Source organism: Mercenaria mercenaria, chromosome 13 (assembly GCF_021730395.1).
Source record: "Mercenaria mercenaria strain notata chromosome 13, MADL_Memer_1, whole genome shotgun sequence".
Taxonomy (NCBI): domain Eukaryota; kingdom Metazoa; phylum Mollusca; class Bivalvia; order Venerida; family Veneridae; genus Mercenaria; species Mercenaria mercenaria.
This window is the reverse complement of record NC_069373.1, coordinates 54,652,314-54,680,061: the sequence shown is the minus strand read 5'-3', so window position 1 is coordinate 54,680,061 and position 27,748 is coordinate 54,652,314. Positions and strand designations below refer to the sequence as shown.

The 27,748-nt window shown below is 35.7% G+C and overlaps 2 protein-coding genes across 9 annotated transcripts in view; one reads left to right on the top strand and one right to left on the bottom strand.

Annotated features, from left to right (window-relative positions):
* Positions 1 to 399: 399 nt before the first annotated feature.
* On the top strand, positions 400 to 27,445 carry LOC123528632 (DNA/RNA-binding protein KIN17-like). 3 transcript variants are annotated; one of them, XM_053521885.1, is made up of 7 exons: positions 400 to 496; positions 11,827 to 11,978; positions 12,821 to 12,915; positions 15,828 to 15,994; positions 16,861 to 17,028; positions 18,063 to 18,209; positions 27,316 to 27,445. In XM_053521885.1, exons 2-7 carry the CDS (start codon positions 11,859 to 11,861, stop codon positions 27,318 to 27,320), a joined length of 702 nt encoding a protein of 233 aa, XP_053377860.1. In that variant the 5' UTR covers positions 400 to 496; positions 11,827 to 11,858; the 3' UTR covers positions 27,321 to 27,445. The 3 variants fall into 3 exon arrangements, with proteins under 3 accessions (XP_053377860.1, XP_053377861.1, XP_053377859.1); XM_053521886.1 differs by lacking the exon at positions 27,316 to 27,445 and adding an exon at positions 19,148 to 19,233 and having other exon boundaries at positions 16,861 to 16,947; XM_053521884.1 differs by lacking the exon at positions 27,316 to 27,445 and adding an exon at positions 19,148 to 19,233.
* LOC123528630 (adiponectin receptor protein 1-like) overlaps positions 19,492 to 27,748 on the bottom strand; it is a 36,226-nt gene continuing 27,969 nt past the window's right edge. For all 6 annotated transcript variants that reach the window (XM_053521877.1, XM_053521882.1, XM_053521878.1 and 3 more), the window contains exons 4-7: positions 27,288 to 27,468; positions 25,595 to 25,782; positions 24,785 to 24,978; positions 19,492 to 19,784 (exon numbers count right to left, since the gene is read on the bottom strand). In XM_053521877.1, coding sequence (XP_053377852.1) covers positions 19,671 to 19,784; positions 24,785 to 24,978; positions 25,595 to 25,782; positions 27,288 to 27,468 — 677 coding nt within the window. In that variant the 3' untranslated portion in view covers positions 19,492 to 19,670. The remainder of the gene's footprint in view (positions 19,785 to 24,784; positions 24,979 to 25,594; positions 25,783 to 27,287; positions 27,469 to 27,748) is intronic.

The window sequence follows — 27,748 nt, the reverse complement described above, 5'->3', positions numbered from 1 at the left end:
CTGATAATGAATTGAAGAAACTGAACACAGACACATAATGACACAATATTTCTATTCAAATAACACTTGAACTGATAGAACGTGGACGCATTGGTCGAGAGGGCTAAGACGCTTTCCTATGGAGGTGAAGGCCCCTGGTTCGAATCCTGGCTACTCCCATTGTGGTGTGTCCTTGGGCAAGGCACTTTATCACGATTGCCTCAGTCGACCCAGCTGTAAATGGGTACCAGCAAATTGCTGGGGGTGAGGTATTTATAACTGGTTTTAAATGTTCTTAATATAGGGTCGCAGAAAAGCTCTATAGAGCTTATGTTAATTGTTTCACCAAGCGACGGTAAATAAAACTTACCTTTACAGAGTACGGTACCAGACGGGTTTTAAAGACTTTAGTGCATTTGACAAAATTACTTCCCTTTAATGAAACCCACCATTTGTAACATAGCAAAAACGTAAATTTTTATTTTGTTTTCATTCAAAGATCAGTCCTCTCAACCAGGTAAGATTAAGAAATAATGTGCCTTTATCATAGTGATTTTAGACAAAACAACTGTTTTGTAAGGATATTGTTCATTGAATTGGTCAGTGTGCTGGTCAAAAGATACACAAAGTCGGGTGCGACACCTTATGTACCAGTCACTTTATGTACCAGACACTTTATGTTCCACTTTGACACTTACTGTACCACCTATATATTATATAGTAATTGTATCTCATTGTGTAGCACTGTCAATATGTGATAATTACCTGTGAAAACAACTTTGATTTAATCAGCTTAAGTCCATAGAATGTTGTAAAAATTTCTATGTGCATATAATTTTACCTTATTAATTATATATAAATGACAATTAACATTTAAATTTAGTAAAAAACATTTCAAGTAGACATAAAATGTTATCTACAATATGATAATTATCTTCCACTAAGTTCCTAAAAAATCACTAGGGGACAAAAATATTGGGGGGCAAATGTCCGTTTAAGAAATAAGCACTGGGGGGCAAATGTCCTATCTACCATTTCAACTGGGGGGCAAATGTCCAGCAGTCCACTTTTTTTATTGGGGGGCAAATGTCCTGGGGGGCAAATGTCCGGATCCCACATAAAATATAACATTTTCATCAAATCAAAACAAAAATGATTATCCAATATATATCATATCAGTGTACGAAATTCAGATTTGAATCCACTAGCCCGTTCGGGCTACCAGATTGGAAATTTTCCAAGCCCGACACCAATTTCACTAGCCCGAACTTAAATACCTTAAAATACATATTTTTTGCACCATATAACATTTTGTTAAAATACAGACATCTCTATGCATGTTTGAAGAAAAGACATACTGGTACTGATGATAAACCCGAACAGAAAATGAGGTTTTTTACCTGTAACTTTTTTATTTCTGCAAATTGAAATCAATGGTCGGTATCAAAATAAAGCTTAACCTTTGCTGAAAACTTTACATAATTCAAATTTATATTTAGTAAGCAAACTCACTCGAAGTGAGGGCCTGAAAGAGGTATGTAAAAAGGGGACTTTATGAACATTGACTGCTGATAAATTCGAACCCTTTGTCATTTAAAAAATTTTCTTGGTATTATTATATTGAAACATTCCCCAAAAAGCTGCAACAGTCATTCCTGATCAAGTAATGAAAAGTTAACAAATGTCAGGCCTTCATGTTTCGACAGTGAGCATGCGCAAAAAAAATACCCTCTTCCCCAGTAATTTTGGATAAATATTTTTTTATACTAATTTATGTAAGTCATTTATTTATACAGAATATTTACAAATTTTGTTTTTGTTTACACCAGTTGGTGTTGTAAGTGGAAACTATTAGATGGTGTGTTCAATTTTATAAATAACCAATTGCAATCAAATATTTCCTAGGTGTTCGACTTTATCATCTGTCCGGGTTTATCATCAGTACCAGTACAGTACATGTTTGCCATGTTTTTTGAAAAAATTTAACTCTAAATACTCCAGTCCAGATCAGCATTGTCAGAGTCCAAAAGCATCGGACATGACACTCCTTGCCAAAACAAAATCTAAACTGTTACGCCCGATTTTTTAGGATCCGCACTCGCCAATTACTGCAACTAGGACTGTTGACAATTTGCAAGATTTAATAACGAGTGCTGAATACACATTTACACACACACTGATAGCATAATTTAAGCTCCGCCTACTGCAGGTACTTGTGAGATTTCGCGAGAAGTATGAAAGCTAATCAAATTATCCGTTACGCTAGAGGTGATTGTATTCAGCCAATTAGCGCTGTGGTTACGTCTTTGACACTGTGTTTGATTGTCAATACGTGAGAGTGCAAAACCAACAATTATCCCATAAGCGTTTCTCAGTCTGGACGCAGTACTCGTTTAATTAGCATGATTTTTTAAACAAATTAGGAAAATTCGGTAGCCTGGTCGGGCTTGTACCTGCGGAAAATCGGTAGCCCGAGCTGAAATTTGGTAGCCACGGGCTGTCGGACTACCGTGAATTTCGAACACTGTCATATATGTGGTATATAAGGTGTCCAAAGTGGTACATAAAGTGCTGGTACATAAAGTGTCTGGTACATAAAGTGACACATTCCACAAAGTCAAACACGGGTACTCTGTAGTCCAGAATATTAGACGTGTACATGCTCATTTTACCTTCAACATTCATTATTTTATCATTTTACATTTCAATTTCAATCTGCATTGTAACATCTAAAGGGGCCCTAATATGTAGAATGTAGCATTTTCTCAAACGTAAAATATACGATATACGCAGGTTTAAACAGTTTAGCCTACTGTTATTTATCATATTCTAGTAATATATCATTTAAATTTACCTTTAAAATCCCTTATATCCAATATATGTCAATTGTGTACAGTTTTCAATACACATTCCGTCATTTTTCAAGCATATTCAGCAGGTTATAATATATTTAGAATCGACTTAGACGAAAAACAATTTTCCACGTGAAAACTATTTGCCAAGTGATCTAGCGGGAAAATATTTCGTCTAAAATTGATTCTCAAAATAAACTGTGTTTACACAACATTCGGAATAGACCGGCAATGTTGCACACCATAACACAGATACACGGCGATACATACAGTGGAAAGAAACAACTCGATATATATACATGAAAAGTAACTTTTATTTTGTAATTATTCACATATGCAGTTGAAAAAGGATTATTTTTGGTGTAAGTAGTGTTCTTTCACTTCGGATTGGGTTATGTTGTTCATAATTTGAAGAATAAAGGCGACATGAAGTGTGTTCGCTTCTCACTACATGTTATAAATGGCCATCCGATAAGACCTGACATAACCAATAATGTCAAAATGTTAAAATATGTTATGTCAGGTCTTATTTATAGGACTAGGGTACTCTGTGGCACAGGTGCTAGTAACTAAATCCTTTTTAATGTTCTATAGTCATATATGTGTATATACGTATATTGGACTATAGAACATTAAAAAGATTTAGTTACTAGCACCTGTGGTCTGTGGCTAGTCAAAATAATTTAACGATCGGATTGTTTTATATTTGTGACTGGCAGTGTTACCGTCAAAACTTCGAAGGACCAAAATAATGGAGGATAAATCACAGAACATGGTCATGTAAAGTCATTGGTTTTCAGAGCTCCACTAGTCAAAATAATTCGACGTTCAGATTGTTTTTTATTTGTGATGGGGCAGTCGAAACGTCAAAACTTTGAAGGACCCAAAATAATGGAGGATAAATCACAATACACAGTCATGTAAAGTTATTGATTTTATTGCTTGCGCATATTGGCTTGTAGACACAGTAAACATTAATTGTGTACAGTACATACCGGTACATAGGTTTAAATCACCAGAAAACTTCTAATTTTGGCTATTATTTGATAATTTTTACATAAATCAATGAGGAATTGAATCCCTTTTCCGCCCATTACTAAAACATGGAATGGAATGGAACAATAGAAAATACAGAATAGAAATTTAAAAGACGGAACATATATTACGGAATAATTTTAAATGGAACAGAATAAAAATATGGAACATTACCACTATTTTAGAATAAACGGAACCTATATAGATCTATATATAACGGAATAAGTTCAAAATAATAAAAAAACATGGTCATATATTTGACATAAATTAAAATGGAACATAGATGAAAATACGGAACTTTTCTATTTTTCGAATAGAAAACAGCGGAACAGTAGTTAAAAATACGGAACACTGTTATTTTTAAGTTATTTTTTTTTTTTGATTTTCCAACGTATTTTGCAAACAGAACTGTATATTTTTGACGGAACAGGAATTAAACAAGAGGACCATGATGGTCCTGAATCGCTCACCTCTTCCCACATGACCCAGTTTTGAGTATGACATCGTTTTTTCTACTATTTGACATAGTGACCTAGTTAAAGAGTCAGTTTTTGAGCTCATGTGACCCAGTTTTGAACTTGAATTAGATATTATCAAGATAAAACTTCTGACCAATTTTCATGAAGATCCATTGAAAAATATGGTCTCTAGAGAGGTCACAAGGTTTTTCTATTATTTGACCTATTGACCTAGTTTTCGAAGGTACGTGACTCTGTTTTGAACTTTACCTAGATATCATCAAGGTGAAAATTCAGATCAATTTTCATGAAGATCCATTGAAAAATATGGCCTCTAGAGAGGTCAAAAGATTTTAATAATTTTAGACCTACTGACCTAGTTTTTGACCACAGTTGACCCAGTTTCAAACCTGACCAAGATATCATCAAGATGAACATTCAGACCAACTTTCATACAGATCCCATGAAAAGTATGGCCTCTAGAAATGTCACAAAGTTTTTCTATTTTTAGACCTACTGACCTAGTTTTTGACCGCACATGACCCTGTTTCGAACTTGACCTAGATATCATCAAGATGAACATTCAGACCAATTTTCATACAGATCTCTTGAAAAATATGGCCTTTAGAGAGGTCACAAGGTTTTTCTATTATTTGACCTACTGACCTAGTTTTTGATGGCACATGACCCACTTTCGAACTTGACCTAGATACCATCAAGATGAACATTCAGACCAACTTTCATACAGATCCCATGAAAATTATGGCCTCTAGAGAGGTCACAAGGTTTTTCTATTATTTGACCCACTGATCTAGTTTTTGATGGCACATGACCCACTTTTGAAGTTGACCTAGATATCATCAAGGTGAACATTCTGACCAATTTTCATGAAGATCTCATGAAATATATGGCCTCTAGAGAGGTCACAAGGTTTTTCTATTTTTAGACCTACTGACCTAGTTTTTGACCGCACGTGACCCAGTTTCGAACTTGACCTAGATATCATCAAGATGAACATTCAGACCAACTTTCATACAGATCCCATGAAAAATATGGCCTTTAGAGAGGTCACAAGGTTTTTCTATTATTTGACCTTCTGACCTAGTTTTTTAAGGCACGAGACCCAGTTTCGAACTTGACCTAGATATCATCAAGGTGAACATTCTGACCAATTTTTATGGAGATCCATTCAAAAGTATGGCCTCTAGAGAGGCCACAAGGTTTTTCTATTTTTAGACCTACTGACCTAGTTTTTGACCACACATGACCCTGTTTCAGATCTGACCTAGATATCATCAAGATGAACATTCAGACCAATTTTCATACAGATCCCATGAAAATTATGGCCTCTAGAGAGGTCACAACGTTTTTCTATTATTTGACCTACTGACCTAGTTTTTGATGGCACATGACCCACTTTCGAACTTGACCTATATATCATCAAGATGAACATTCTGACCAATTTTCATGAAGATCTCATGAAATATATGGCCTCTAGAGAGGTCACAAGGTTTTTCTATTTTTAGACCTACTGACCTAGTTTTTGACCGCACGTGACCCAGTTTCAAAATTAACCTAGATATCATCAAGATGAACATTCAGACCAACTTTCATACAGATCCTATGAAAAATATGGCCTTGAGAGAGGTCACAAGCTTTTTCTATTATTTGACCTACTGACCTAGTTTTTGACGGCACGTGACCCAGTTTCGAACTTGACCTAGATATCATCAAGTTGAACGTTCTGATCAATTTTCATGAAGATCTTTTGAAATATATGGCCTCTAGAGAGGTCACAAGGTTTTTCTATTTTTAGACCTACTGACCTAGTTTTTGAAGGCACGTGACCCAGTTTCGAACTTGACCTAGATATCATCAAGATGAACATTCTGACCAATTTTCATGAAGATCTTATGAAATATTTGGCCTCTAGAGTGGTCGTAAGGTTTTTCTATTTTTAGACCTACTGACCTAGTTTTTGATGGCATTTGACCCGGTTTCGAACTTGACCTAGATATCATCAAGATGAACATTCTGACCAACTTTCACAAAGATCCCATGAAAAATGTGACCCCTAGAGTGGTCACAAGCAAAAGTTTACGGACGGACGGACACACGCACGGACTGAAGGACGGACGACGGACACCGCGCGATCACAAAAGCTCACTTTGTCACTTTGTGACAGGTGAGCTAAAAATATGGAACACTTCTATTTTTACTTACTGTTACAGAACAGTAAATTACAGAACAATTATTTCCGGGATAGGTTTAGGACTGGAATGGAACGGAACAATAAGATTCGTCGCTAGTTAGAACAAATAAAAATAGTGTACGTCATAATGTAAATTGTAACAATGAAGACGTGACGTTGTTCCGTCGCAACGTCAGTTGAGAGTCAGAGTCACCATCATGGTGCAAGCCATGATACCAGATGATGAAAAACTATTCAAACATGCCCCTTTGTGTTTGAACGAGATCTTGACATTGCTGAAAAGCAAAGACACCATCATTGAGATACCATTTCGACCATCAGGCGATGATATTTATGTTTACAAAGCTGACCCTTTGACGTCAACTGACTGGACAGCGGATGGGCATAGGTAAGATTTTGTTAATACTCATGAATGTGTTTCATTTTCCGATCATGTTTTATTAACAATGATACCCAAGTTTTTTGTTTAAAATTACTGACACAAGCTACTCGGTTACATTTCAGTTGGAGCAATCAAGGATCGTGGAAACCACTTCCTAGAAAATCTCCGAAATATCTAAGTCCTACTACTACATAAGGATCGGTAATGGAAAGGCAGACAAGGCGTTCCGGAAAGAAGTGTACTTCGCAATTCACGATCAGAATAATGTATGTGTGGTACACTACATTGGAGACAGCCTTTCCGAAAAGAAAGCTCATGGGAATTCTAAAAAGACACAGCCATTCTTCAAGACCAGACCTTCAGTCCTGAAAAGGTTATAGGAAAAACCTGATATTGAAAAGGCACACAAAATCTATAAAGACTTGGTTTGCTAAAACACAGAAGGACATGAAGCAATATCTAAACGAAAAGATGTTAAACAAATTCACAATGTTAGAGCGGCACAGCAGCAATATGTACGGCTTTCAAGAGACGCAATATATAATGCACACGAATTAGCATATGAGGGCAGCTTTGTGCAATATATGTCGACATATCCAGACCTCTGTGTTGTAGTTGGTGACAGTGAGATGATTGAAGAATTAAATGTAGCCAAATTGAAAGACCAGACTTTCTTTTCAGCTATGATACAACTTTTTCTCTTGGTGAATTTTATGTATCCCTACTTGTATTCAAACATAATATGTTTGAACAAAACCCAGTTGTTGCAGGCATGTTTTTAATACACGAGCAGAATCTTCAAGAAACACACGACACTTTCTTTCAAAAGTTGAATTCCCTTGTCAGAAATATTAAAGGTTTGCCGATAGTGACAGATATGGATTCGGCTATAGTAAGGTCGATAAGAGAGCAGACATCGCTAACACATTTGGGCTGTTGGAGACATTTGAGACATGATGTACAATGCTGGATAGCAGAAAATTACCCTAAAATACACAGGAAAAGGTACATTAATGATTTATATGATATCCTAAGAGCAAAGACAAAAGCAGAATGGCAAACAGTAATTCAAGAGAAAAAGTCTTCATGGGAGGAAGGGTTCATAAAATATTTTGAACGCCACGCTGAAACAAAGCTGGACTACTTTTGTCTTTGTTCAATTAGCAACAAGTATGCTTTTGACGAAAACAATGGCGTAACTACAAAGCTATCAGAAGGCTTCAATTTTCTATTGAAAGACTTCCAGAATTGGAAAGAAGTCCCATTGGATTGTTTAATGATGTCCTTGAAGCTCATACAAGGATTAACTAGAGGTCTGTACTGGTTCTTCCTAGGAAAGACGGCTTCGCGTGTATCTGTGCTATACACCGGGCACGTTAGCCCAGACTGTCTATTAAAAAAGAGCTAGGCTAAGTTAGCCGGACACGTCTGTATCTGAAAAGTTCTCTCTGTCTTTTCTGGGGGCTTTATCTCACTCTGTCCCTCTGGTCAGATTGCTCTGTGTCTGTACTAGTAGAGGATGATTTTGCGCCCTTTGTGGCTACAGTTGCTGTAAAGCGCCTTTGGACGTGTTTATCATGAAAAGGGCGCTATATAAATCTGGTATAATAATAATTTTATTCCGAGGAGTGCAGGCGAGGTAGGGCAGGTCTTGGAAACTTTTCGTTGAAATAAAAGTACCTAAAGTTTGGCACACCAACTGAAGATTTGGAGTCGAGAAAACTAGCTAGTTTGTCATCCAAAGGACATAGTTACCTCTATAAGAAGATATATTTTGTCAGTCAAGCTCGGAATGCAAATGGCATTATAGCCGCAAGACTTCAACCACCAAAATATTGGAGTTGTTAGGAAAAACGATAGACAATCCACACTCAAACCCGGAAGAAAGCACCCAAGGCCAGGAGACATATCACCAGAGAGAAAGCATGGCAAGTTAGTACCTCCAGAAAACGCGGAACAGTCACCAAAAATAATGATCGAAGAATTACCAGATCATGAAATGGAACAAGAAAACGCGGAACAGCAAAATTCTGATAAAACGGAACAGCTATCTGGAACAAGTGAAGAATTTCCAGAACATGAAATGGATCCAGAAAACGCGGAACAGCAAAATCCAGATAACACGGAACAGCTATTACCGGAACAGAAAATGGAACAAGAAAACATGGAAGAAGATTTGACAGAATATATACCTCTTCATTCCCATGAAGAAGAAAAGATGAACGAGTTGTCAAGCCTCCTTATGCAATTGTCAAAAGACAGATCTTTGCTAAACGTTTTAGCCAGAGACATGAAGAGAACGGAGCAGACAGAGGAAGAGCCCTTGTTTTCAAATATCATTTCTAACACACCAGAGAGTTTCATTAAGAAAGATATCAGGTACAGTTTGGACCTTTGGATAAAAGCAGATGGAGAGAAGTTAAGGTATGACTTGAGTATGAAAGACAAAGAAATTCTAATGGGGAAACAATGGTTGAATGACACACTGATTGACGCAAGCATGAACTTACTTAAATATCAGTTTACTGACTTGGAGGGGTTTGAGTCATGCCAGTTAGCAACACAATTGGATTCTGAGAAGCACAGAAAACTCTTTGTCCAGATTATTAACAGAAGTCCACATGATGGGGGGTCTCACTGGCTTACGATTAGTAACATTAACTGTATGGAGGATGAGGTGTTTGTGTTCGATTCATCTTATAGTGACTTGCCAGAGGCGCAGGGAATGGTAATAGCAAACCTTGTGAAAGCAACAGGAAGTTTAATCAAAGTCAAAACATCGAACGTTTACATGCAAATAAACAGTTACGATTGTGGACTTTAAGCCATAGCCAATGCAACAGCATTGGCATATGGAAGGGATCCAAGCACCCAATCATATGTGCCTTGCTTGATGAGGCAACATTTGATAGGGTGTTTGGAAAACAGGAGTTTGAAACCCTTCCCCACAGCCACCGGGAAGCGTAGGAAAGCTATAAGAAAGTAATAGATTTGCCCTTGTATTGCTTGTGCAAAATGCCAGACACTCCAAGTTTGTACCGGTATGTTTATTGCGATGAATGCTCAAATGAATATCATCCAGTATGCGTGGACTTGGGGGGATAGGAGTATACTTGCTACATTGGCATTTGTTTGCCCGGAATGTAAATCTAAATCTTAAATTTTATTGAACATATATTTATCATATATACATTAATGAAATAACAAAAGCAATGACAATTAAAAACTTGTCTTTAAATCTCGATTGTGTGCTTGATTTTTTGCTATTCCATGTATGTTTCATATAGCTTCTGTTCCAATAATAGGCTGTTCCGTTAATGTTCCGTGGATTGGTTGTTCCGTGAATTCTCCTTTTTAATGTTCTGTCTGTTTTGTGTTTTAGATTGTATCTATCAGATTTGTTCCATTCCATTCCGTGTTTTAGTGACGACCCCTTTTCGGTACATGTAAGTTTTATTTGAATTTATAGACAATTCGTGACACAATAGGCATTTAAACCTACAGCATGTAAAGTGTTGGCAATGAAAATTTCATCGGAAATTGCTTCCACTATTTTGGTCTTTCAAGTGTTTGACGCGAGTGGGGATATTGCCCACGGATATGAAAAAAATATCTCAATATTCCTAGGATCGCGTCAAATGTGTTGGACTAAGAGCTCCAGATAAGCTGTGTATTTGTGCAATTAAAGTTGCAGAAAACCCAATTGAATTCATACAGTGTGCATACTGAAACGCAATTATAATTCCTAATACCCAATTCATTAAAAATCACTTGCGTATCGCATTTTCGGTATTAAAGAATGAGTATGAGACTTAAACGCTAGACAACAGACTGGTTATACGTTATGGCAAAACAGGTAGCTATTTGTTGGCAAAAGCACAGGATCATTCAGTCTGATCGGTGTATTTTGGACACTTTGTAAACAAAAAATATGCAAATAAAAAATTACCACTAAAAGAGTTCACAGAAAAACATTGTGAACAAAATAGAAAGATATTTTGATGTTCAACAAAGACAGTTTATCTGTTTGTGATAATATAGTGCCACAGATACTGGCCGACATCTTACGGGAAGCACATAATGCGGTGAATGCATCGATAGTTATGGATATTTTGGATGAATTGATCTCCGACTGCATTTAAAGTGCAAAAAAAAAAGACAACGGAACGAAAGTATCCCAGAAAACATTAAACAATTGGAGAAAAAATATCCTTGGTTAAAGTTACACATAATTAGAACTATAAGTTAAAATACGCATGTTTACCTTGCTTAAAGGCATGTACATGTAGAAAAATAGTCAAACTTAGTTAATGATATATACTGTAACAGTAAGTATGTTTCATCCAGTACAATGTAGTAACAAGAAAAAAAAGCTCAATTGTTTGTGCGAGATTGCATGGTGAAATACCCAGTTGGTTTTAGCAAATACCCAATTACTTTTCAGAATCCTTGGTCATGTTGGTAGTAATATTTTTACCCAATTCAGATTTCCAATACCCAATTCAGACAAAAAGTGATGGGTAAATACCCAATTGCACCAAAAGCTGAGACTGGAGCTCTTGGTTTTATCGCTTGTGCATATTGCTGTGTAGACAAGGTAAATGTTAATTGTGTACAGTACATACATAAGAGGGCACATTTGTAGAACCACCGACCTTCAGTAAACCAGATGTTTGACTTACTTAAATGAAAGCTATGAGCAGGGCCTGAACAACAGCAGTGATGGGCAAGTGATTTGAATTCAGCAACATTAACCACTTGGCCTCTTTTTGTGGAGAGACTGTAGTCTATTATATATATTAGCCTCAGTAGCAGAGTACTTTAAACCCTTAACCTAGCTTATACTTGGGAATCCAGTGCATGAACAAGTTACCTACATGCCCTTAATACACCTGTCTTTATTTTTAGGTTGAAAAAGGATACATGAGTTTTCTCACATAATGGGAAAAGAAAAAGGCGGGTTTTTGACCCCAAAAGCAATTGCAAACAGAATAAAAGCAAAGGGACTACAGAAGTTGAGATGGTACTGTCAGATGTGTCAAAAACAGTGCAGAGATGAAGTGAGTAGATGATGATTGGTATATTATATGGAGGATGTATCATGTTTGTTTTTAGTGAATATGGAATAGATCTCCTCAAAGTTAGACAATTTTATATTTTCTCAAACACCAAGCTCCATTGATAAATGTTTCAATTTGAGATTATATATATTCCATATTAATGAAAACAATCAAATTTACTCTTTATTTTATGTTTATTAACATTGAAATGCCCGTTTTGCAACAAATTTTAATCACAGCAGGGAAATCAGACAGGGAAGAAGAAGCTAGAAGATATTTCATTTTACTATTTGAAGCATTACATTATGAAATTATCATTATGTAAGTTAAAATTAATGTAATTTTAAATCAAGAACAAAACGCAGCTACAGTATTCATCCTGTTTTATGTGAAAATATTATAAATTAATACCCAGTGTACAAGTAGATCAGCAAAACTACATATTTTAGAATGACTGGTGTCGCATGATGTAAAACTTTAGAAAAAACAGAATGTCTTCAAATGTCGCATGATGTCAAAATTTTTACATTTCAGAATGTCTTCAAGTGTCACATGATGTCAGAATCTTTACATTTCAGAATGTCTTCAAGTGTCACATGATGTCAGAATCTTTATATTTCAGAATGGCTTCAAGCGTCATATGGTGTCAGAATCTTTACATTTCAGAATGGCTTCAAGTGTCACATGATTTCAAAGTCTTTACATTTCAGAATGTCTACAAGTGTCACATGGTGTTAGAACCTTTAAATTTCAGGATGTCTTCAAGTGTCATATGGTGTAAGAACCTTTACATTTCAGAATGGCTTCAAGTGTCACATGGGGTCAGAATCTTTACATTTCAGAATGGCTTCAAGTGTCACATGATGTCAGAATCTCACCAGCGACAGCTGTTGCTTTTTGCAGAAAATCCTGACGAATATGTCGACACATTTTCTAAGTAAGTCAGAAATTTAAAACAAGAGGACCATGATGGTCCTGAATCGCTCACCTCTTCCCACATGACCCAGTTTTGAGTATGACGTCGTTTTTTCTATTATTTGACATAGTGACCTAGTTTTTGAGCTCATGTGACCCAGTTTTGAACTTGACCTAGATATTATCAGGATAAAAATTCTGACCAATTTTCATGAAGATCAATTGAAAAATATGGTTTCTACAGAGGTCACAAGGTTTTTCTATTATTTGACCTATTGACCTAGTTTTTTAAGGCACGTGACCCAGTTTCAAACTTGACCTAGATATCATCAAGATGAACACTCTGACCAATTTTTATGGAGATCCATACACAAGTATGGCCTCTAGAGAGGTCACAAGGTTTTTCTATTTTTAGACCTACTGACCTAGTTTTTGACCGCACGTGACCCTGTTTCGAACTTGATATCATCAAGATGAACATTCAGACCAACTTTCATACAGATCCCATGAAAAATATGGCCTTTAGAGAGGTCACAAGGTTTTTCTATTATTTGACCTACTGACCTAGTTTTTGAGGGCACGTGACCCACTTTGGAACTTGGCCTAGATATCATCAAGGTGAAAATTCAGACCAACTTTCATACAGATCCCATGAAAAATATGGCCTCTAGAGAGGTCACAAGGTTTTTCTATTATTTGACCTACTGACCTAGTTTTTGACCGCACATGACCCTGTTTCGAACTTGACCTAGATATCATCAAGATGAACATTCAGACCAATTTTCATACAGATCCCATGAAAAATATGGCCTTTAGAGAGGTCACAAGGTTTTTCTATTATTTGACCTACTGACCTAGTTTTAAAAGGCAAGTGACCCAGTTTCGAACTTGACCTAGATATCATCAAGATGAACATTCTGACCAACTTTCATACAGATCCCATGAAAAATATCGCCTCTAGAGAGGTCACAAGGTTTTTATATTTTTAGACCTACTGACCTAGTTTTTGATGGCACGTGACCCACTTTCGAACTTGACCTAGATATCATCAAGGTGAATATTCTGACCAATTTTCATGAAGATCTCATGAAATATATGGCCTCTAGAGAGGTCACAAGGTTTTTCTATTTTTAGACCTACTGACCTAGTTTTTGATCGCACGTGACCCAGTTTCGAACTTGACCTAGATATCATCAAGATGAACATTCAGACCAACTTTCATACAGATCCCATGAAAAATATGGCCTTTAGAGAGGTCACAAGGTTTTTCTATTATTTGACCTACTGACCTAGTTTTTGAAGGCACGTGACCCAGTTTCGAACTTGACCTAGATATCATCAAGGTGAACATTCTGACCAATTTTAATGAAGATCTGTTGAAATATATGGCCTCTAGAGAGGTCACAAGGTTTTTCTATTTTTAGACCTACTGACCTAGTTTTTGATGGCATGTGACCCAGTTTCGAACTTGACCTAGATATCATCAAGGTGAACATTCTGACCAATTTTCATGAAGATCTTGTGAAATATATGGCCTCTAGAGAGGTCACAAGGTTTTTCTATTTTTAGACCTACTGACATAGTTTTTGACGGCACTTGACCCAGTTTCGAACTTCACCTAGATATCATCAAGTTGAACATTCTGACCAACTTTCATAAAGATCCCATGAAAAATGTGACCTCTAGAGTGGTCACAAGCAAAAGTTTACGGACGGACGCACGTACGCACGCACGCACGGACGGACGACGGACACCGCGCGATCACAAAAGCTCACCTTGTCACTTTGTGACAGGTGAGCTAAAAAAAACAAAAAAACATTTGCAAACAGTCATACTAAGAAAGACAATCTGTTACTTAACCTAAGCACCATTTCTCGTCTAAAAGAATATTTTTTAACAGTTTTACATGCAGGAAAATTTGATTGTTTTTAATGGATTTATTTGACACAGTTTTATTTTGACACAGATTTTAATTCAAGTCATAATTGGGAGCAACCAGATTTACTAATTCACTAAATTGGAAGAGATTTATTTTGGTTCAACAGACCTTGACGACCTTCAATAGCACAATAAAAAAGCACTACTAAAATTAAGTATTATACAACTTATATAACCCACATTTGTCAGTTGTTGTCAGCTGTTATGCCAGACCTTGCGCTTCTGAAGTAAAAACATAAATAAAAATGTAATATTACATTCACATCCAAATTTCTTTTGACGTTATTGTCATATTAATTTATCAGTGATGCCCAAGTAGTAAGGCCTTGTAAAAAATCTGACATTGACTTACTATGTACTTTCTCCTCCCCGTTTTGGGTTTTGATGCTTTGCTGGATGGAGGTGAGTGGTTCTACCAAGTTGCCCACCACACCTGAAATAATGCCCAGAGGAGAACCTCCACCTCTATCATTTAAGCCATAAAGTCATTATATGACCTGAACTGTGTTGGTGTGACTTAAGACGCAGCACAGACAGAAAAAAATAAAAACATTAGAAATTCAGCATAGTTTCTTTTCCTATGGAACATAATTGTGAAGTCAGATATTTTTTACAAAGGAAGTATTTTGCTATTCTTAGAATTAGAAGGAATTTGTGGTATAGAAAAGTCAGGATGTTTGGCAAACTTGTGAGAAACAGAAATGTATCAGACTATTTATGACAAGAACAGCTCTTGTACAATTACTTGTTTCTAGAAACACAATCATTAAGTGAAAATAGCGGAAATAAATCCAGCACAAACAGTTATGACTGAACAGTACATTAATATGAAATTTGGAAAATGCCCTTCTATCTACTATATACATCTGGATAAGAAAAACACATTGTTTCCATAGACAAACATCAGTGTTACTATATTTAAGAAATATGGTTTCAAAAAACTTAATTGCAAAAGAAATATGGTATGGTTTTCAATTTAATTACTTTCTTTGATAGAGATTTTAGAGATGGGTATTTAGAGCTGTTGCGACGGAGGTTTGGAACAAAGCGAGTACAGTGCAACATTGTTTACCAGGAATACATATCAGAACGAGACCACACACACATGAACTCAACACAATGGGAGACATTGACAGACTTTGTCAAGTGGATTGGAAAAGAAGGTGCGTTCTTTCTTTATTATTGCTTGATGTACATTGTTGGGGTATTAAACCCTCCCTGCAGCTGTCCAGTTTCCTTTGCTAAAGTAATTCATCATTTAATATGAAATATTATGAATATAAAGGTAGTTCAGAGTGTCTGATTTTGTATGTACATTGTCTGTAGTCTTTAATACCATTTTGAATCAAACACAGTTCTTGGCTTTCCATTTTGAATCAAACACAGTTCTTAGCTTACCATTTTGAATCAAACACAGTTCTTAGCATGTCATTTTGAATCAAACACAGTCACAGTTCTTGGCTTACCATTTTGAATCAAACACAGTTCTTAGCATGTCATTTTGAATCATACACAGTTCTTGGCTTACCATTTTGAATCAAACACAGGTCTTGGCTTTCCATTTTGAATCAAACACAGTTCTTAGCTTACCATTTTGAATCAAACACAGTTGTTAGCATGTCATTTTGAATCAAACACAGTTCTTGGCTTGCCATTTTGATTCAAAAACAGTTCTTAGCATGTCATTTTGAATCATACACAGTTCTTTTCTTACCATTTTGAATGAAACACAGTTGAGAGTTACTTATTTGAGAAGAACACAGTTTACAGAATTAAAACTCACACCTTAGCTGGATTTTAAATAAACAGAAAAAAATTTCATTCAAAGGTTTGAGTAACAGTTTTAATGCTTCTGTTATTATTATTTTTATTATTTGAAGAAAAAGTGTTAAAATCTAAACCAGAAGATAAACTGAAGGCCTTGCACAACAATTTGCACTTTATAAATTTAATTTGCTTGCATGCTATTACATTGGACTTCAGATATAAGAAAACGATTTTAAAGACATTTGAATGTATATATTTTCAGGGTTATGTGAAGTAGATTACACAGAGAAGGGATGGTTTGTCAAATATATAGACAGAGATCCAGAGACCATTCGTAAACTGGAGCAAAGTGTGTATCCGACTTCTCATTTTTCATTTGGCAGCAGTTGCTTTGAAGGGACATGCCTCCTGATGTTATATGACATCCTGTGTAAGACAGTGTTTTCTTAAACCAAAGGGGAAGAGTGGAATGGAAATCCAAGCGCTAGCAATGATTTTTATCCACGCTGTCCCAAGGGTTGGGAAAATACCTGCCATATTTAGGCAGTCATGTTTGTAGATCATCTTTCTTGCCTGCAATAGATATTATTGCAATATTTTCAAAGATATTGTAAATTAAAAATCGATCATATACTGTGTTATTGTCTCTGCCAGGTGGAGCTGATAACCATGAAATTGCTCTATTAAGACCTGATGTGCAGTACTATACTGTTTCAGTAGAAGAAAGCATATTTGGACTGTACATGATGGTCTGCATGTACAAAATATGATCAGATTACATTGAAAACTGTCAGTAGCAAGCACTGTACAGCTATAGCATCTCTACTTAGCAAATTATCACCTAAGAAATGATGAAATAACATATTCCAAGAATGTTTAACTCTGAAATATTTTTTGGGCCTCTGTGGCTGAGTGGTTAAAGTCATTACTTCGAATCACTTGCCCCTAATTGCTGTGAGTTCAAAACCTTGCTTGCAGTTTAGTAAAGGACATTGTGTCCTCCACCTCAGACATGACTTGTGGGGAAGTTGGCAGTCACCTGTGTAGAACAGGTTTGTACTGGTACAGAATCCAGGAACACTGCTCAGGTTAACTGCCTATCATTACATAACTGAAAGTCTATTGAAAAACAGCATTAAACCCTTACCCTGCTAAATTTCTAAAATGGACTGGTCCATCATACAGTTTGGACAATACCATTTATTATTCGAAGGGGTGTTCACTGAACATTTACTGACTGAATAGCGAACAGTGCAAACCATGATCAGACTGCACGGATGTGCGGGCTGATCTTGGTCTGCACTGGTCACAAAGGCAGAATCACTTGCCGCCAGCAGACGAAAGGTTAAAACGAAAACAATCAAAACTTGCTCCACAAACGGAAGCTAGAAAGTTGTCATATGACTTCAGTTGTCTCAGTATGACTTAAAATCCAGTTAAACAAAACGATTTGGAATTTTCTAGATAAAGTCAAAGAGCGAATGGACATGGACGACAATGAGAGAATGGCAAAGCTGATTCAGGAACAGGTAGAGAGAGGTGCTAAAGCTGAAAAGAATTTAAAGGAATCAGAATATACTGAGCTGAAAAGGGAAAATGAAGATGAAAAAGGTCTGTTGTATGAAATTGAAATTTCACTGTAACGTATGAGGCAAAAAATTGTAAGATATTTTATGCCTTAATTTCATATTTGAAAATAGGAACATGTACTATATGGATAAGAATATTGCTTTCCCTATATAAAAGTACTGCCAGTATTGTTCTGTAGTGGTGACTGAAACTTAATTTGAAAGGCTTGGAAATAAATTTGAAGGTCTAAATTTCCCGACAGTATTAACTTTCACGGAATAACAGTCAGTAGAGGAGTAGACACATCCTCACTAACAAGAACCAAGCAGTTACTTTGACAGTGCAGCACATATTGTTGACTTCGTCTGGAATATACCTATCATATAATACATCCACTTTAGATTAGTATGTGTTGTTTAACTCTTACCCTGCAACATTTCTAAAATGGACTGGTCCATCATTCAATTTGAGCAGTGCCATATATTATCCGAAGGGCAGTTCAATGAAAATCTACTGACTGAATAGCGAACAGTACAGACCATGATCAGCCAGCATGGATATGCAGGCTGATCTTGGTCTGCACTGGTCGCAAAGGCAGAATCACTTGCTACCAGCAGGCTAAAGGTTAAATTAAATGAATCAGTTCAATGGACCTACTTTAATGTAAAAGCTATTTCAGTCACATAATATTGCTATAATTTCAAGCTGCAAATGACTCCACTCATTACTACATTTTGTGAAATTTAAATTGGCTTCAACAAAGCACTTCTGATTACATTCAAGTTTTGGTATTCATTGACAAATCTTTTATTTCATATGCAATCTAATTATTGAAGGAAACATCTCAAATATTTGTAGTTTTGTTTCAATAAATAAACCAAAATGTACTTGGGAGAATTTAGCCCTTTACTTACCCTTATGATTTTCAGTAACTGTAAGGACTACATTTTAAAGGTGATTTACATCTTTATTTTCATTAGGTGTTCACAAAAATAGTCCTTGTTCTCAAATCTTGGTGGTTGTGAAAACCAATCTGAAGAGATTCATATAATTGACAGCTATACACATGGAAAATATATGTGGCTTATATGTAAAAGAGGAGGACATATGAATGGCTTATACTTACAACTGACTTAAACCATATTTTATATGGTTTAAATCTGGCTGATAAACAGCGTATATGGAACATAAGTCAGGCATAAATTTTATGTAAGGAACATACATGTCAGTGCATAGAAATTTGGTAAGAGATATTTTCAGTTGTCAGTGTTCTAGAGTTTAAAGGGGTTACTTAATATGATTTTACATGACATTGTGAAACAAGCAGATTTTCTATTTATTTCATGTCTTCTATTTCAATGGTTTTAACATAGAATTTAAAAGATATGAAAGTGCATACTATGAAGAAGTAACCCCATATGCTTTGGTTTTCCTGTTGGATAGGCAGCTCTAAATTTCATAATTGAGCCGCGCCATGAGAAAACCAACATCTACACAACAATTTTAAGCAGAACATTCAGTTAAATTATGCCTTGTATGAGAAAGGATTTGTATTCCTCTGAAGTGAACTAGAGCTGCTGCAATTACACAGACATGGAATATCTGATGGCTTTGGAACTGAAAAGTAAAAAAAAAAAAATAAACGAAAATATATTTTTCGTCTGGCGTCTGTCGTCTGTCGTCTGTCGTCCGTCGTCTGTCAACATTTAGCTTGTGTATGCGATAGAGGCTGTATTTTTCAATTAATCTTCATGAATAATGGTCACAATGATAACCTTGATGAAATCTAGGCCGAGTTCGAAAATGGGTCATCTCGGGTCAAAAACTAGGTCACTAGGTCAAATCAAAGAAAAACCTTGTGTATGCGATAGAGGCTGTATTTTTCATTTAGTCTTCATGAATATTGGTCAGAATGATAACTTTGATAAAATCTAGGCCGAGTTCGAAAATGGGTCATCTCGGGTCAAAAACTAGGTCACTAGGTCAAATCAAAGAAAAACCTTGTGTATGCGATAGAGGTGGTATTTTTCAATTAATCTTCATGAATATTGGTCAGAATGATAACCTTGATGAAATCTAAGCCGAGTTCGAAAATGGGTCATCTCGGGTCAAAAACTAGGTCACTAGGTCAAATCAAAGAAAAACCTTGTGTATGCGATAGAGGCTGTATTTTTCAATTCTTCTTCATGAATATTGGTCAGAATGATAACCTTGATGAAATCTAGGCCGAGTTCGAAAATGGGTCATCTCGGGTCAAAAACTAGGTCACTAGGTCAAATCAAAGAAAAACCTTGTGTATGCGATAGAGGCTGTATTTTTCATTTAATCTTCATGAATATTGGTCAGAATGATAACTTTGATGAAATCTAGGCCGAGTTCGAAAATGGGTCATCTCGGGTCAAAAACTAGGTCACTAGGTCAAATCAAAGAAAAACCTTGTGTATGCGATAGAGGTGGTATTTTTCAATTAATCTTCATGAATATTGGTCAGAATGATAACCTTGATGAAATCTAAGCCGAGTTCGAAAATGGGTCATCTGGGGTCAAAAACTAGGTCACTAGGTCAAATCAAAGAAAAACCTTGTGTATGCGATAGAGGCTGTATTTTTAGCTCACCTGAGCAATGCTCAGGTGAGTTTTTCTGATCGCTCGATGTCCGGCGTCTGTCGTCTGTCGTCTGTCAACATTTAGCTTGTGTATGCGATAGAGGCTGTATTTTTCAATTAATCTTCATGAATATTGGTCAGAATGATAACCTTGATGAAATCTAGGCCGAGTTCGAAAATGGGTCATCTCGGATCAAAAACTAGGTCACTAGGTCAAATCAAAGAAAAACCTTGTGTATGCGATAGAGACTGTATTTTTCATTTAATCTTCATGAATATTGGTCAGAATGATAACTTTGATGAAATCTAGGCCGAGTTCGAAAATGGATCATCTCGGATCAAAAACTAGGTCACTAGGTCAAATCAAAGAAAAACCTTGTGTATGCGATAGAGACTGTATTTTTCATTTAATCTTCATGAATATTGGTCAGAATGATAACTTTGATGAAATCTAGGCCGAGTTCGAAAATGGGTCATCTGGGGTCAAAAACTAGGTCACTAGGTCAAATCAAAGAAAAACCTTGTGTATGCGATAGAGGTGGTATTTTTCAATTAATCTTCATGAATATTGGTCAGAATGATAACCTTGATGAAATCTAAGCCGAGTTCGAAAATGGGTCATCTGGGGTCAAAAACTAGGTCACTAGGTCAAATCAAAGAAAAACCTTGTGTATGCGATAGAGGCTGTATTTTTCAATTCTTCTTCATGAATATTGGTCAGAATGATAACCTTGATTAAATCTAGGCTGAGTTCGAAAATGGGTCATCTCGGGTCAAAAACTAGGTCACTAGGTCAAATCAAAGAAAAACCTTGTGTATGCGATAGAGGCTGTATTTTTCAATTGATCTTCATGAATTTTGGTCAGAATGATTGCCTTGATGAAATCTAGGCCGAGTTCGAAAATGGGTCATCTCAGGTCAAAAACTAGGTCACTAGGTCAAATCAAAGAAAAACCTTGTGTATGCGATAGAGGAGGTATTTTTCAACTGATCTTCATGAATTTTGGTCAGAATGATTACCTTGATGAAATCTAGGCCGAGTTCGAAAATGGGTCATCTGGGATCAAAAACTAGGTCACTAGGTCATATCACGTAAAAAACCTTGTGTATGCGATAGAGGCTGTATTTTTCAATTGATCTTCATGAATTTTGGTCAGAATGATTGCCTTGATGAAATTTAGACCAAGTTCGAAAATGGGTCATCTGGGGTCAAAAACTAGGTCACTAGGTCAAATCAAGAAAAACCTTGTGTATGCAATAGAGGCTGTATTTTTCAACTGATCTTCATGAAATTTAGCCAGAATGATTACCTTGATAAAATCTAGGCTGATTTCGAAAATGGGTCATCTGGGGTCAAAAACTAGGTCACTAGGTCAAATCGAAGAAAAACATTGTGTATGCAATAGAGGATGTATTTTTCAATTGATCTTCATGAAATTTGGTCAGAGTGATTGCCTTGATGAAAACTAGGTTGGTTTTGAATATGGGTTATCTGAGGTCAAAAACTAGGTCACTAGGTCAAATTAAAGAAAAATCTTGTGTATGCGATAGAGACTGTTTTTTTCAGTTGATATTTATGAAATTTGGTCAGGTTGATTGCCTTAATGAAATCTAGGTCGAATTTGAATATGGGTCATCTGAGGTCAAAAACTAGGTCACTTGGTCAAATCAAAGAAAAAACTTCTGTATGTGATAGAGGCTGTATTTTTCAGTTGATCTTCATGAATTTTGGTCAGAATGATTGCCTTGATAAAATCTAGGTCGAGTTTGAACATGGGTCATCTAGGGTCAAAAACTAGGTCATATCTAAGAAAATGCTTGTTTTATCGCAAGAGACCAATTTTTTGGTCCAATCTTAATGAAAATTGGTCAGAATATTTGTTTCCATGAAATCACTAGGTCAAACATGTTTTACACTGTAATGGAGTATTTCTTAGGTGAGCGACCTAGGGCCATCTTGGCCCTCTTGTTTGTAGACTAGTTTAGTTCATCATTGAAAACTAAATTAAATGATGTAAAACCAACAGGGACAAAAACATAATGAATAGTCACCAGTCCTGTTCGGGAAATGCATTCCGCTAAGATGTATGTACAAATATGTACAAACGGCGTACACTAAAAAGTAAACAAAATAGACAAGAGCTGTCACAGGAGACAGCGCGCTCGACTATTTCGATGCTGGATAGTGAAACTGGGCACATCTGAGGAAACTAGAGCTGTCACTGGAGTGTTTATTGACTCCAATTGTGGATAAAGATATTGCACAATAGCCTGAGTCTATGTCAAAAATATCAACTTAAAGTAATAAGAGAGGTAAAGATAAAATGTATCAAAACACTATATAAGTATATCCTAAGCAAAAAGGGGCATATTTCATTAAATATTGGTGCCAGAATTATGCAGCTTGTGTCATATAGTGTGGGTGATAATGTTGAACAACTATTTTAAGTTTGAATCAAATCCATTCAGTAATAACAGAGACAAAGTGCATCTTTCATAACACAGCTCGATATTTACCCAAAATATTATATCCGGATACGATTACACTTTTCTCCAGTTTCAACAACATATTTTACAAATTGTGATGATACGAAGACATTTAGCAGCAATTGGCAGTATCTGACATTGAAGTTTACGGTTAAATTACCTCTTATTTAAATCTTTTCATAAAAAAGTTGTTTCGTTTCGTCAAAGCAGCCAAACATAGACGATCTACTTTCGATTTCAAAAACTACAAGAAAATACAATTTAATGTTTCGCCGATTTGTTTATTTCTCGAAAAATAAGAAATAAAATCATTTTTAATATCAGTAGTAACTAAACAAACCAGTAAGAGCTTCTTCTTCCGATAATTTATCCGTTTACTGACTGCAAAATTCAACCCACGCAAAGTCGTAGAAGCGTTGTTATAAACAGGTCACGCGTGTTCGCCGACAAGTGTCCAGAATGTAGTTAGGATTCATCCGCGAAGTCTCGCGGAAGAATTAACGTACTGCACGTATCTTATTCGGGTCATTTAAGATGAAGCTGTCATAATTTAATTTCATCATGTGGTAAACTCTTTGATAAGAGACATTCCAATGCATTCAGAGGTACCCACTCAATAAAATACTAGCAGTATGTTCTAAAACTATATTTTGTCTTTCGCTGGATGTTACGCAAGCTTTGTAAGGCTGCGCAATTCATAAAATGCACAGCGCAATAAATTTGTTATTTGCGCAATGATTTTAAAGATTATTTTTTGAAACGGACAGGGTAACAAATGGATAATTTGGCTAATAAGTTAATATGCAGTTTTTATTTGAATCTGTGAACATCATATTTGCTATTTTGTGACAAAAGGGCATAAAATTCGTCACCATAATCATATGCACAAATGTATTCCCAAATCCCGCAGAATCGTTATGCATGTTTCTGCTTATTGAGTTACCGCGGAAGAAAATACGTGGCTTTATTCGAGTATTGCACAATTACAAGTCATAAATATGACAGATTACATCGTATATTGGTCATAGCAAATAGGATTGACATAAATGAACTTCATTCGATCAATGAACTCTTTGAAATTAGAGACAATCTAATGGAACTACATCACTTCGCTGTGTTGTGAGGCCATTTAAGAATGAGAAATCGGGCGGTAGCAAGGACTCGTCAAACGCTTGACAGCGTTTAGCCGACTCAAAAATGAATTTATATTTTATTCGTATGAGACAGTTGTCAGTTCATTTTTTTCGAAAACCCGTTAAATACTGGAAAAGATGCAAGGAATGGAAAACATCATAAAAAGTTCGACATTACACCCAATGAAACAGTCAGTCAAACAATGTATGTCGTGATTTTCATTCTAGTAACATATAACACAGTTGATGAAATACATTTTTAAATAACAACTCCCTGGAAGAATTATCTTTACAATAAACTTTCACATTAATAAATATACTAACATTTGCACTTATAATAATGTAACAAACTAGACAAATAAGACAACTATACTAAAGATAATATACTTACCCAGATATCAAACTTGCCCGGATAGAGGCTTTCTGGAACCCTAAATGCATACATTAAGGCCCCTCCGATATAAAGGAATGCCATCGTAAGAAGATGTAGGACACTGTACTCGTACATTGCAGGATATATACCAACTATTGTGACTAGATGTATTGTTGGTATCACTCCTGTCAAGCCAAGGGCAATAAACAAACCTGGGAAATATATAGTTGCATTATTAGGTCAAATTTCATTTAAGCACCACGCCTTTAAAATAATATAGTGGCATCGACGTTCTGGTCAGCTCGTATGGTGACATTTCAGACACTCCGTTAGATTAAATTATAAGTTAACATTCAGATATGCTTAAATTTAAAAATAATACTTACGAGATGTTTACAAAGATGCCTTCATGTCTCCGAAGACACATGCAGCATACGGCTTTAGTTCAATAATAAAAAAAATAAAGATATAACCTCTATAAATAACAACTTCCAATGAATAACGATACCTCTGCAATTATATATTACATAAAAACTGTTAATATGGGTAAGAACGAAGAAGACAACTCAAGTTTGCTACGTGTTTCGTATTGAAATACTTCTTCAGACAAACATACAATGTATATTAACATATGTATATCGTCATTAAAAGCTTTGCAGATTAGCTTCTTAATCTGTATGTTGTATTATACATATTTCACATTTTGGAACGAATTGTTCTTGGAATAAAATAACGAACGACATACAGAAATATTTAAATGTTGTATAGATATGAAATTTATATAAGCTACAGTTTAAGGTTTTCTAGACATTTTAAAGTTTTCTGTACCTGCACGAAGTGGTCTATACGTTGGCGTAGCGAATTTGTCAAACAAGGATACTATGATGCAGCTGGTACCGAGGATAATGATGGAAACCAGATAAACCATATGTGCCACAAAATGACAGAAGAATGAATAATAGAGAAACGGTACGAATGACCCAACTGTAAGAAGTGCAATACCACAGTAATCCAGTCTGAAAAAAAAAGGATAATCATATAATTTTAAAAGTCTTAACAATTTTGGACAGTGCCTACATTAAAAAATGCTTCATTTCGAAGACTATGTTCGTAGGTTTTCTAAGTCATTAAATGAATAACATTCCAAAACTAACATTTTATCTTGTATTCAGATTAGTTTATCACAGGTTGTGTTACATGTACCAACAATAGGTTGATATAATTGAATATCTGCCAGCTGTTTTAGCCATAAATACGTTCAGCTGAAAATGTACGTTTCAGCTGCTTGTTTAGTTTTTCTTATATAGCTACAATGTACTACAGGCCATGGAATATTTATGTTATCAAATAACTTTTCGGGAAGAAATGTCACAATCTTGACGGCTACTTGGTAAGTACAGGCATAAGCACACAAAATAATTGACCCTTTTTCTTTATACCATTTACAAACTTCCAACGAATGCAGCCTTCATCAGTAGTCTTTTAAAATGTCTACATTCTCATGAAGAACACTGCCAGTACTATGTAATCTTTGATGCATGACACAAATATCAGTCAAACAAACAAACTATGAAATCAGCTAAACTGAGACATTAAAGTGAATGAATGGTGTATGCCCTAAATTTGCATGACAAAAATTCTGCAGAGCTATTATCTCAAGATGAAAGTTCTACCAATTGGCAGGCAAAACCTTAAAACTAACTGAATCCTAGTTTTTGCATTTTAGTGTCTATAAGCCTACAATTTGTACCAACTTCCATAATTGATTAACATATTGGCAAGATAAATTCTAATTGGTTTCTTATAGTAATCAAGCATGCTATTCAATTGACACAAACAAAATTAAAGCGTCTTTGATCAAGAAGAATATGAGGTTTAGGACGTATAATTGATTTCTCAAGTCTTCTGATCTTTCCTTTGGCCATAATGTATCATTATTTGTGACATTTGTCAGCGGATTAAGGTATCTAAGGAGCTTTTAATGATTCCTTTGTGAGAAATTTGTACTTAAGCGCAAGTAAATTGCGTCTTTACTTGTGACAATAAACCAGATAATCGGTTTCCTCTTTTGCCTTTTCGTTTTTTAGTGCCTGTCTGTCATGCTGAGATCTTTTTTACCACACAATGTTATCAGTATTTCTGTGTGTGCGCTAAAGTCAGTTTATTTAAGAGTAAAAAAAAGAGTACATGTTTATATCAAACCCTGCGATAACCAAAATTAACCACCAAAATTATACGTTTTAAATAAAGTCATGAATTAGAAATCAATTGTAAATAAAATTCCGAAAACAAACTTTCATCTTTATCTCAGATAAACCAAATAATAAACAACTTCAATGTATATACGACTTCGATGTCAGAGCTACAATTCAACGTGTTGGACAATACAAAATTATAGATGTAATACTTAGCGGACAACGTATAGTGTCCATATGTATTCAGAACTAAAGGGTACGTCAAAAAAAGTGTTTGCATGGATGTAATTAATGAATATAATGTACACGTGATATTTGAAACTTACTTGCTAAACAATTTGTTAACATTTTCAGAGTGACAGAACACTGTATGGAATACCCAGGAGAAGGTGAGGCATAATATGGCACCGCCGAAAAATACGCTATGTACGGTGATGTCCTGCCACATCCAGTCTATGTATCGACTGCTGAGAGTGTATGCTGCTATACTTATGAAGGCTATCATACCTACAATAAGAAACGGTAACTGAAGAAAATTTCAGGAAATTAAACTTTTAATAAACGTTCGTTAAACCATTGCATCAACTACTTAAACTCTGGCGAAATACAAAGTGCGTAGATCAATTTGTACATTCCCTTAGTGATCATCTCATCACCGGGCACTCACAGATTAACAGTTTTCGTATGATGTTGAAGTGAATATCCAAGTTTATGGACCTGATCAAGGTAATATTCACCCAGGCTGATAGGTCAGGTCCATAGACTTGAATATTCGCCGATATTATCA

What these genes read in the sequence shown, in the direction of transcription:
- LOC123528632 (XM_053521884.1), top strand. Translation starts at nt 11,859, where the DNA reads ATGGGAAAAGAAAAAGGCGGGTTTTTGACCCCAAAAGCAATTGCAAAC. An exon ending in CAAGTGGATTGGAAAAGAAG is followed by an intron (nt 15,995 to 16,860) that starts GTGCGTTCTTTC and finishes ATATATTTTCAG; the next exon opens with GGTTATGTGAAGTAGATTAC. An exon ending in GGAAAATGAAGATGAAAAAG is followed by an intron (nt 18,210 to 19,147) that starts GTCTGTTGTATG and finishes TATTTTCATTAG; the next exon opens with GTGTTCACAAAAATAGTCCT.